Here is a 12,682-nt window from a genome sequence, read left to right on the forward strand (position 1 = left end):
ATGAGGCGTTTCCGTACCGGGGTTCCTTACCTCAAATTGTTGCTTTGGCTTCTGCATCATCCTTGAAAGTTTGTAATATCGTCATGAAAACCCCGGTATAGATTATATTGGTGTAAAATAACTCTTCCTTCGGTCCAAGATTCGTAGCCATATAATAATAAAGTTGAAATCAATATATTATTATCATCATTATTATTATTATTAGTATTATTATTATTATTATTATTATTATTATTATTATTAAATGATGTTTTCTTCTTTTTGAGATTTCTCAGAAATGTGAAATTTCATTCTGACCACGTTACGAACCTGTTGATTACCTCAGTGCTGTGACTACCACCTTTATCCTTCTAATACAGATATACTATTAAAATAGGTTAAAATGTATCAGTCTCTGTACATACTGTATGTAAAGCATAACAAGTGACTGGAACAGAGGAAATGAAATATCGACGAATGGTGAATGGATGCAGGAGAATGAACCAAATAAAAAATGTCAACGTAAGACAAGAAATTAATATTTACTTTTAAATAAAGAATGAAATAAGGAAACAAGTGTACAAGCCATAAACAGAGGTTGGAAAGTGTCCGCATACCTCTATTAACTGTTAAACTAAAGACTTGTTGGAAGAAGACCGAGATGATTGAAAGACGTATTGAGGCTGTAACAGGAGAATCTTCTAAACCGTGAACAGACACTCATTATTACTATTATTATTATTATTATTATTATTTTAATAATTTTTATTATTATTATTATTATTATTATTATTATTATTATTATTATTATATAAGATTACACGTTTGTCCAAGGTTAACTGTAATATTCCATAGTGGAGTGGAGAGTTAAGGGGTGGTCTGCAGGGACTCAATCGAGTTATTAGCGCCCAGGTCTGGATAATATTATAAGTCGACACCTGTGGAGTAACAGTCAGAGCGTCTGGCTGCGAAACCAGGTGGCCCGGGTTCGAATCCTGGTCGGGGCAAGTTACCTGGTTGAGGTTTTTTCCGGAGTTTTCCCTCAACCCAATACGAGCAAATGCTGGGTAACTTTCGGTGCTGGACCCCGGACTCATTTCACCGGCATTATCACCTTCATATCATTAAGACGCTAAATAACCTAGATGTTGATGCAGCGTCGTAAAATAACCCAATAAAATAAAAAATAACATTATAAACGTGTTTCATACGTTATTTTTGTACAACATTACAAAACAAATAATAATTAAATTAAATTAAATTTGTAATGAAGAAAGGGTTGCTATGACAACAATTATGTATTAAATATTGCACGGCAAATCATTTCATAATATTAACTTTATGGCACAACATGGCACAAGTTATGCCGTCATAATAGAAGTCATGATATTTTAGTTGGCATGATAATATTTTACGACACTGCACAGTGGGCCAGACTGGGTCAAATATGGGACAAAATTGAAAAAAAATTACCTGTTTTTTTACAATACTTTTGACAGTGTATACTCATAGTAGAGATGTTGGTGAGCAGTAAACTCATGATGCATCATCGATAACATGTTTTAACAGCTGTGGCTACAGCCTTGAAAGAGAGCTGTTGTAAGCAGGCGACAGCGCACCAGTCAGTCCTAGGCCGTGCGCTTGAGATAGTGGTGTGTGTTACGTGGAAACATTCATGAATAAAGAAGTAACAATGGCTGAGAGTACGTTTTATTAGGAATATATGTAATTTTGAATTGGTTTAAATACAGTGTAAATATCTGTGATAACACGGAGGGATGCAATTTAAGCTAATATATTTTAGTTCTCAATATTTAAAAAGGGTTATAAAGTGCGTGTCACTCGATGTTACAAAACCTTTTATGTCGATGGTTTAAACAGACCTTATAGATTGCAGAAAAGTCGTATTCAGCTGCAGCTACTTGCACTTTTCTGTTTAATGTGCGAAAATTCAGATACTTACGTATTATTCATTACTATTCCAGATGACCGCTGTTTTTTTTACACCGTGAAATCATGGAAGCCCTGCTACAAAATAATAATGATAAGACAGCAGTACATGAGCTTTTTATTGCATAATTAGGATTACGTGAAATTGTCCACAAGATTTTTCCTTCAAAACTAAAGAAAAAAATTAGTTCATTAGGTAGGACTCAGATACTGAATAAAAACAATTGTGTGATGTGAAAGTACTTTTAATTTAAAGAAAAAATGAAAACTATTGAATAACTATCGGTCTTATGCACCCAAGAAAACAATAGACACATAAAACAATTTTGTCCCATTTTGAATCGATTCTGGCCCACTGTGCACTGGTACAATGTAACACATTATGCACGATTTTCACTAACGATGAAGACTATGTAAAATACTGGAGTACAAAAAATAATCGTGATCTGTCGAATATGCTGTACTTCTTGTCCCTTGGGTAATTTTATTGCGAAACCTCAGTTTGTGAAAACAAATAGTTGAATGTTGAATCCAAGCATAATAGTGAACTTACTGTTTGATACAATGAATCTTATCCGAAGTTATAGAAGTCTGTTTCTCCTATAACGCACCATTCCTGTGTGATGTAGGGATACGATTTAGCTGGAGTTGCACAGGATTCCAGTTGTTGGCCTCGTATTTCATCTTTGTGCGAAAGAGATTATAGAGGTGGTTTTGAAACTCGCTGACCATTTCATTGCAACCATCAGGGTTGCTTTGACTAGAACTCTAGCCAAAAGGGAGATGAGGCTGTTAGATTGCTTGAAGCAAGAAGGAACATCTATTCAACCACAAATTCTTGAAAGTCCCTGGAGAACATAGTTACAAGCAGGGAAATGCCATAGTATGAATTATAATGCTATGAAACGATGAATTAAAATATTGAAGATGAAGAGGGCAGTGCCGGTGTCAGAAATCTGAAAAGGTAATTGGAAAACGACTTGCGCATCACACAACTTCAAAAGTATAGCTAAAGTATACGATGGAATTTGTAAACAAATACATATATCCGAATTGATACAATTTTTTTATTACATTACCGTACTAAGATTTCAAATCATCCGTCCTCAAGTGAGGTTGACCACTGGGATCCGGAATTAACAAACATAAAAAGATAAAGTGGAATGAAAGGAGTAAAATAATTATTCGATTTGTATAGTAGTGGCAAAAAAAAAAAAAACGGACCGACCCTTGTAGTTGATACAAAAGAATCCTGTGCTGTGTATTGTGTCAAACTGTGGTGAAACCAGAGGTATATACTGCTATTTAATGTAAAAATACGCAGTTATCTTTGTCGAATAGAGGTAGAAATGTAATATTGATGCCAGATGAAAATAAAACTCTCAAAGTTCTTTCGTCTGTAAGTTTGAGGCAATGAAGGAAACAAAAGACTGTAAGAATCGAACAAATGCAATAAATTTCATTGTTACAATTAATTATACAAGAGATAGATGTGTTTTGTGAATAGCAAAATTTAAACTTCTGACTCTGAAATCAGCTACATGGGTCATTCCGGTTTTTTTGCCGCTACTTTACATTGAAACAAAAATTTATGTGTTAACTAACATACATATGAGTGTAGAATTTGAAGAGAGGTGTAAAGATCTGGTGTTAAGTGTAACATGCTTGAAAGCTATATGGGCGACCGTTACATTGCTTTTTTCTTTTTTTTTTTTTAGTTGGTTATTTAAAGACTCTGTATCAACTACGAGGTTATTTAGCGTCGATGAGATTGGTGATAGCGAGATAGTATTTGGCGAGATGAGACAGAGGATTCGCCATAGATTACCTGACATTCACCTTATAATTGGAGAAAACCTCGGAAAAAATCCAATCAGGTAATCAGCCCAAGCGGGGATCGAACCCGCGCCCGAACGCAACTTCAGACCGACAGGCAAGCGCCTTAACCGACTGAGCCACGCCAATGGCTGTTATATTGCTACTTTCTGGATAGAAGTTCAATACTTGGATCCAACAATAGCCATTTCTTGAATATTTCCTTCTATTGTTACCACATCTGAACTGTGGAAGTTTTTCTTGAATTGGTATTCCGCTGGAAGAAATATCAACATACACATCAATGCTACGTCAAAGTACAGCATTGCCCTCTTCTGCTCTCTCCTTCTGGCAGAAACATTCAAGTAAAAGTCAATATTTAAGTTCGTTCCTGATGAAAGCAACCCGTTACAACGTTTTTTTATTCAGCCGAAAGAAAATTTTCTACTCTTAGTTGAATTTTCAATACTATAAGGCAGTGGTTCCCAAACAGGGGGTCGTGTGCAGCGCTGAGGAGGTTCGCAAGATTATTTACAAAATAAAAAAAAAACTCTTCATTACAGTAACATACACTTACTGTGTGTTCAGCGACATAAACAACATTTAACACAACAATAAAAAAGATTCAGTACTTATACATTAAAGTAAAAAAATAATGTTATTAATGCGACAAATGTGCCCGTTTTTCAGAAAGCAACTCTGAAATCTGGACACACAGTGACATCACTTTCAAGTTCAATGAGATTTCTCGTCTTTGTTTTGATGGCAATCAAGACGAGGAGCTTATTTTTCATAAATACGAGTATGAGGTTGCAAATGTTATACAAAAATGTATGAGCTTCTTTTGAAAATTTCGGGTATTCATGCATTCTTTTGAACCAAAACTGGTCTACAATCTGCGAAAAAAAAAGAAATTAGTTTCAACAATTTATCAGTAGGTACGTACAGTACATACTTAAATTCATTGTTCCTTCAAATAGCACATTTCACGTGTTCTAATATACACAGTGAACCGTAAGTAAGGTCATAATTCTGGTGAGTGATTCCTTGAGTAAAGAGCAACAAAAAAGTCAAATACCATTTTGCTATATTTTGAATAGTTTTCCAGAAAAACGTGCATTTTAAAATACAACACTGTAAAGCTGCCTGGACAGATGCAGCTCGCGTATGCAAGAGATGGGTGTTTCTAACACAATTTTATTGGCTCGGGAAATTTAATTTTTTGTATGTAAGTTTACTGATTACTACCTTAAAAATTAAAGTGGGAGGTAACTGTTTCTAACTGGCTGAAGAAAATGCTCATAGTACAACAAAAGGAGATTTTTTAAAATCATTAATTACATTCGTATAATGTAAAACAAGCTTTTATTATTGGCTGTGTTCACCGAATATTGAATTAAAATTAAGTCGAAAGGTTTGAAAATAAAATTGCTTTTACATCAGCATTATAATAGTCATTTACGATAATTGTGAAGTAAGTGTATCTTTATATATATAATTGATTGGAAACAGTACCGCAGTGAAAATAAAAACATTCCGACTTTCTTTTTCAATTATGGATACCATAATTATTTATTTAATAGAGTATTTTCGAAGCACAGTCTATGTAACAATACCGTAATAAAGCAATGCTGGAACGACAGCGAAAACTTGTCCCACACTTGTTTTGTAAATCACAAACCTGAAGCATCTAACAGGAATCGAACCCAGCCTACTTTCGTGAGCTACAGCAATTGCCTGGGAATGAACTACAACGTATCTGGAGAGAAACCGTGTCCCTTCCTCCGAAAGTGAAATATTTGGAGCAGAAACTATTGCTTGCATCGCAGCATGTAGATGAGTCTGGACGCGACAAATCGTTGCCAATAGTGTAAAAACTCGTAAGTCCTGAGAACGTTTTGCACTATTGCCAACGAAATGACAAATTCTGTAAGACTGTGACCTTGTTAATTACAGCAGATCGTGCCGACTATAAAACGTATGATATGATTTGTTACTTGCAACAAAGGATTCGTATGATAAGATGTAGACATAGTACAGATCTTTGAATATAACATCTCTGCCGGTAAGTGACTGGTAAATTCCAAGTGGCTTATCTTGGTTGGGAGAGTCAGAGCATTAAAAAAACATTGCAACTTTCTGCTACGTCTCTTTCCCTTCACCGCAAACTGTGACAGCAACACAAAGGCAGACCTGTACTGTATTAGTGTCGCGTTCATTACGTTTAAAATCTGGTTGAAAGGGAGGCCGCCGTGTCACTGCACAAAAGTCAGATTAGATCACATTATCATTATCGTTATCATTATCATTTATAGAAATACTTAAAACACCAAGTAATATAATTATATTGACGGCTAGCCACCAACTCCACGCAGATTGGTGGATGCACAGTAAAGGTGTTACCAAACTTATCTAAACATGACCACATTTCAATATTTCGGGTTCGCACGCACGCACGCACGCACGCACATACATACATACATACATACATACATACATACATACATACATACATACATACATACATACATACATACATACATCGCTTTAAAACAAAGAATAGTGCAACATGTGTCTGTGGGGATGGGGATCAAACAATGGATCATATCATTTGAAGAGTCCACTGCAAGAATGATGGATGTCATTTGGAATACATTTTGCAGGAGAAGCAATTGAAAGTTTGAAATGCTTAGCGCTCAAAGCTTAACTGTGATTTTCCGATCATTACTGGACAATGACTATCAGTGTTAATGCCATATAACTCTGGATGTACATTCTATATGTCTTAAGCTATGCATTGACAGTCTTGGTTCATTTTCGACAAGAAAGTGACATCCATCATTCTTGCAGTGGTCTCTTCATTTATGACTGTACGAAATTAGGAAAGGAAAGAGGAACACTAATCCAGTCTGTACATAAATGTGGTGGGAAGTGGCCTGTGGACAAGACAAAATTAGTGAAAAGTTATATAAAATATTTTATAAAGTTTGCAAACTTTGAACAACTACAATAGGCTGGCTAGTATATAAGGATAAGTTATTTGGGAAGATAAAGAGGTTAAAAGTCAGAATTAAATGATAAGGGCCGAAAATAGGTTACCTATATTCTGTAAATAATATAGAATATTAGAGAATATAATCTATTTGAAAATAGGCTCATCAAAACGATAGTAAATATGTAAATACTGTAAATATTTAAATACTAGATTATGTAAATAGATTTTAGTACTTCATAGGTTAGGAATAGGAAAATAAGTTAGACTAAGCAGTAACAATATTATCTTGACAGTTACACATCGTAGATGAACTACACTAACCCATACTTAACCTAGAATAGCAACATAATAATATATAATGTAAATCGATAATGCACTTGAAGGTAAACCTAGGCATGTAGTATTACTTCTCGTTTATAATGGAACATGCTGCTCAAAAAAAGATACATACATACATACATACATACATACATACATACATACATACATACATACATAAACATTACATATCGTCGGTTAGAAGCAAAACACATTAAGTCAAAAATATTACTTCTGAGAAAAAGGCGTTAAAAGTTCTCGACAAAACTGAATCCTCAAAATATTATTTTTAGCAAGTTGTTTCTCTTTATGTGAATTTTCTTTTCCAATTCTAAGTTTATATACATATACATATTATGTACGTTATTCACACCTTGTTGACTTAATGTTTTGCTTGTAAACCGACGATACAATACATACATACATACATACATACATACATACATACATACATACATACATACATACATACATACATACATACATACATACATTCCACATCTGTGGAGTAACGGTTAGCGCATCTGGCCGCGAAAGCAGGTGGCCCGGGTTTGAATCCCGGTCGAGACAAGTTACCTGGTTGAGGTTTTTTCCGGGGTTTTCCCCTCAACCCAATTTGAGCAAATGCTGGATAACTTTCGGTGCTGGACCCCGGACTCACTTCATCGGCATTATCACCTTCACCTCATTCAGACGCTAAATAACGTATGACGTTGATACAGCGTCGATACTTAAATAAAAATAAATAAATACACACATACTGTACATACATAACGTACATATGAAAACATATTTAGGGCACAATATACATAAGAAATTGCGAAACTACACCTTAACCCCTCTCCCGCAAAAAGGGATAACGCTGCTTCTCCGATTCCCGTTTATTTTTCTTCCCTCAACCCAGCAGACCAACTATCTAACCTGGTCCGAACTTCAACGCTGATGAAATGATAGGTATCAATGTTATGCACTTGGAACAACATGCGACAACTACAACATTAATAAATAGCATGTCCTGCACTTGTTGCTTGCAGCGGAGCGAGCGGACGAAAAGCTTCATCGACGCAGTACGGTGCGCATGGGAATCCGCGTGGTGCAGCGCTGTCTGCCAAATGTGACGGTGCCCCCCGGCTCCCCGGCGCCCTCCATCGAGCAGCTCGCGGGACCTCCACCCCACGCGGCCGTAGAAAAACCCTTTCTCCTAAGTGACGGACGCGTCGAGCTAGAGGCGTCTCTGGATAAGGCAGTGTACAGCCACGGCGAGCCCATCCTCGTCAACACGGCCGTACACAACAACAGTGGCAAGACCGTCCGGAGGATTAAGGTGATTCACAGTTCAATGACATTATTATTAACCTTGTTACACGACTCCCTCCTGTTTCACCAGTTACAGCAGTAATGTCTTTCAACGCCTTTTCTCAAGTAGGGAAGCATAGATTACTGTCCAAACCCAGTATTTTTCAATTTTTCAATTTTCTGTATTCCTTTTAGTCTCCGCATATGAAACATATATCTTAATATCGTCTCTCATCTGATATCTTCTTCTGCACCGAAATTTTCTTCCGTTCACCCTTCCAGTGTATCCTTCAGTAGGCAGTTTCTTTTTCTTCTCAGCCAGTGATCCAACCAATTCCTTTTCCTCTACCTGATCAGCTTCGGCATCATTCTTTCTAGCACAACTTCATCATCATCATCATCATCATCATCGTCACTCCAAGGATTAGGCAATTGCCCATTCCGACTTCATAATTCATCAGCCCAACGTTTTCTAGGTCTCCCGACGTCACGCCTTCCTCTTGCTTGATAATTTCTTGCTAACAATGGATATCTCTCCTTACTCATTCCATTCGTGTGTTCAATCCACGTTTGTCTATAACTGATATAAGGCAAGTATAAACGTGATCAAGGATAAGAATGGTAACTTGCTTGCAGACTCTCATACCATCCTGAAGAGATGGAAAAACTATTTTGGACAACTACTAAATGTACATACGCCAAATAGAAATGATTGGGACGAAATTCAAATACAAACTTCTCAGTCATTTATACCCAAATCCACACTTTCTGAAGTCGAAATTGCGATAGAAAATCTGAAAAAGTACAAGTCTCCAGGTATCGATCAGATTTCAGCAGAATTAATACAGGAGAGTCGAAGCGCATTATCTAGCGAAATTTATAAACTTGTACTTGATATTCGGGGAGAGGATATTGTACCGAACAATGGAAGGAATCTATAAGGATTTTCATCTATTTTTGAGAAGGAGGAAAATACTAACTGTAGTAACTTTCGAGGAATATCACTTTTGTTGACGTCGTACAAAATTTTCTCCAATATTCTTTTAAGAAGATTAACTCCATACGTAGATGAAATTATTGAGGATCATCAATGAGGGTTTAGGCGTAATAGATCGACTACTGATAAGATTTTTTTTGTATTCGACAGATATTGGAGAAAATGGGATTATAAGGATACATTACATCAGTTATTCATAGATTTCAAAAAGGCATTTGACTTGGTTAAGAGAGAAGTTTTATATACTATTTTTATTGAATTTAGTATTCCCAAGAAATTAGTTCGATTAATTAAAATATGTTTCAATGAAACATACAACAGGGTCCGGATAGGGCAGTTTATGTCTTATGCTTTTCCAATTCATTGCGGGCTGAAGCAAGGAGATGCACTATCACCTTTACATTTTAACTTTCCTCTAGAATATGCCATTAATTAGGGACGTCCAGGATAACGGAGAGGGTTTAGAATTAAACGGGTTACATCAGCTGCTTGTTTATGCGGATGACGTGAATATTTTAAGAGAAAATCCACAAACTATTAGGGAAAAGACGGGAATTTTACTTGAAGCAAGTAAAGAGATAATTAGGTTTGGAATTAAATCCCGAAAAGGCAAAGTATATTATATCTCGTGACCAGAAGATAGTACGGAATGGATATATAAAAATTGGAAATTTATCCTTTGAAGAGGTGGAAAAATTCAAATATCTTGGAGCAACAGTAACAAATATAAGTGGCATTCGTGAGGAAACTAAACACAGAATAAATATGGGAAATGCTTGCTATTATTCGGTTGAGAATTTTTTGTCATTCAGTCTGCTCTCAAAAAAAAAAGCTGTAAGTTAGAGTTTATAAAACAGTTACATTACCGGTTGTTCTGTATGGTTGTGAAACTTGGACTCTCACTTTGAGAGAGGAACAGAGGCTAAGGGTGTTCGAGAATACTGTTTTTAGGAAAATATTTGGGGTTAATAGGGATGAAATTACAGGAAGGAGACAGTTACACAACATAGAACTGCACGCATCCTATTCTTCACCTGATATAATTAGGAATATTAAATCCAGACGTTTGAGATAAGGAGGGATGTACGATATATGGGCGAATCCAGAAATGCATACTTACTTATTGGCTTCTAAGGAACCCGGAGGTTCATTGCCGCCTTCACATAAGCCCGCCATTGATCCCTATCCTGCGCAATCCATTTTAATATTATCTTCCCATCTACGTTTCGGCCTCCCCAAAGGTCTTTTTCCCGCCGGCCTCCCAACTAACACTCTATATGCATTTCTGGATTCGCCCATACGTGCTATCCAGAAATGCATACAGAATGTTAGTTGGGAGACCGAGACGTAGATGGAGGAATAATATTAAAGTGGATTTGAGGGGGGTGGAATGTGATGCTAGGAACTGGATTAATCTTGCTCAGGACAGGGACCGATGGCGGGCTTATGTGAGGGCGGCAATGAACCTCCGAGTTCTCTAAAAAGCCATTTGTAAGTAAGGGTTAATTAAATTTTGTAGCATATTGTAATTTCCTCAAGCCAGCATCATTAATTCATTTTTGCTTATTTTCACTGACATATTATCCCTTTCTGACCGCCAAAAACTTCTAAAATGTATAACATTGTTTATTGTATTACCTACCAAATTGATTTTAATGATGTTGGTTTGAGAAATGGTAAAGGGAAGAATCATTACGCACTGTAACTCATCACAGAAGTCAGATGAACAGGAGAATCAGCAGAAGGATAATGTTGCGTATAAAAATGTATGAATCTCTCAATTCTAAACGCAAGTTGCAACACTAATAATATCATGAATTTAAAAACGCAGCACATTAACTTATCAATTATTATAAGTTATTGAAAAAAGTTAACTTCAGTGCTTACTTACTTACTTACTGGCTTTTAAGGACCCCGGAGGTTCATTGCCGCCCTCACATAAGCCCGCCATTGGTCCCTATCCTGAGCAAGATCAATCCATTCTCTATCATCATATCCCACCTCCCTCAAATCCATTTTAATGTTATCTTCCCATCTACGTCTCGGCCTCCCTAAAGGTCTTTTTCCCTCCGGCCTCCCAACTAACACTCTATATGCATTTCTGGATTCGCCCATACGTGCTACATGCCCTGCCCATCTCAAATGTCTGGATTTTAAGTTCCTAATTACATCAGGTGAAGAATACAAGGCGTGCAGTTCTGTGTTGTGTAACTTTCTCCATTCCCCTGTAACTTCATCCCTCTTAGCCCCAAATATTTTCCTAAGCACCTTATTCTCAAACACCCTTAACCTAAGTTCCTCTCTCAAAGTGAGAGTCCAAGTTTCTTAACCATACAGAACAACCGGTAATATAACTGTTTTATAAATTCTAACTTTCAGATTTTTTGACAGCAGACTAGATGATAAAAGCTTCTCAGCCGAATAATAACAGGCATTTCCCATATTTATTCTGTGTTTAATTTCCTCCCGAGTATCATTTATATTTGTTACTGTTGCTCCAAGATATTTGAACTTCTCCACCTCTTCAAAAGATAAATTTACTCAAAACCTTATTCCTTTGCTGTGTTCGTGCCAGAGAATCAGTCCCATTCCGAGGCTTATTTGAAGCATTCGTAACAAGCTGTTTTTTTACGGTGATGGGTTGTTAGCCCTTCGCCCAACCCCCAAGCTGGAGGACCACCCCTCATCGGCTGTCCGCGACTGCTTATTCAATATATTCGCAGCTACCCTCCATATCTGGAGGCCGTCTCCTCGATCCGCAACCTGAGGACGCGCCATGCCGTGGTGATAGGGACCCACAATACATGGACTTCAGTGCTTAGCTTATTTTTTTATTACATCTGAGAATTTTTAAGGTTTTAGCGAGACTAGTGAGCCTTCTGTTGCTGTTTTCTGTCCGTTAGCTTGTCAATGCTCGGATGAATTGAAGTGATAACAATACGAAACAGAAAGTTACAGGCGATTCCTCTGTTTCGTTTTAAGCATGACGGCAGAAAATGCAGTTTCACAAAGATATGTGGTGGAAAAACAAAGAAGAAATGTGATTGCTATTTCATATAAATTTCATTCCTCACTCTTCGAATTACTTATAGATTCAGAAGTACTTTCTAGTCTTTCATCTGATGATAATTGAAGAAGTTGAAGGGTTTCTTCATGGAAAGGGCTGTCTCTGAGTTCAACAAAAGGGTTCACAAGTTATGTTTTGTCCGCGGGAATTCTCATGTTCGGGATAATACTTTTAAAACGAGAACATCATCTTCAAGTAGGCTGCAATAATATCTGAGACTGAATTCTGTGAATTTAAATTGTCTGCTTCTATAGCCTATTATTTA

The 12,682-nt window shown here is 36.7% G+C and overlaps 1 protein-coding gene across 1 annotated transcript in view; it reads left to right on the forward strand.

The window, feature by feature from the left end:
- Nucleotides 1–12,682, forward strand: part of LOC138705220 (arrestin homolog) — a 920,135-nt gene that overhangs the window by 899,054 nt on the left and 8,399 nt on the right. Inside the window, exon 7 of the mRNA XM_069834027.1 lies at nt 8,092–8,381. Coding sequence (XP_069690128.1) covers nt 8,092–8,381 — 290 coding nt within the window. The remainder of the gene's footprint in view (nt 1–8,091; nt 8,382–12,682) is intronic.

Source organism: Periplaneta americana, chromosome 8 (genome assembly GCF_040183065.1).
Source record: "Periplaneta americana isolate PAMFEO1 chromosome 8, P.americana_PAMFEO1_priV1, whole genome shotgun sequence".
Taxonomy (NCBI): Eukaryota; Metazoa; Arthropoda; class Insecta; order Blattodea; family Blattidae; genus Periplaneta; species Periplaneta americana.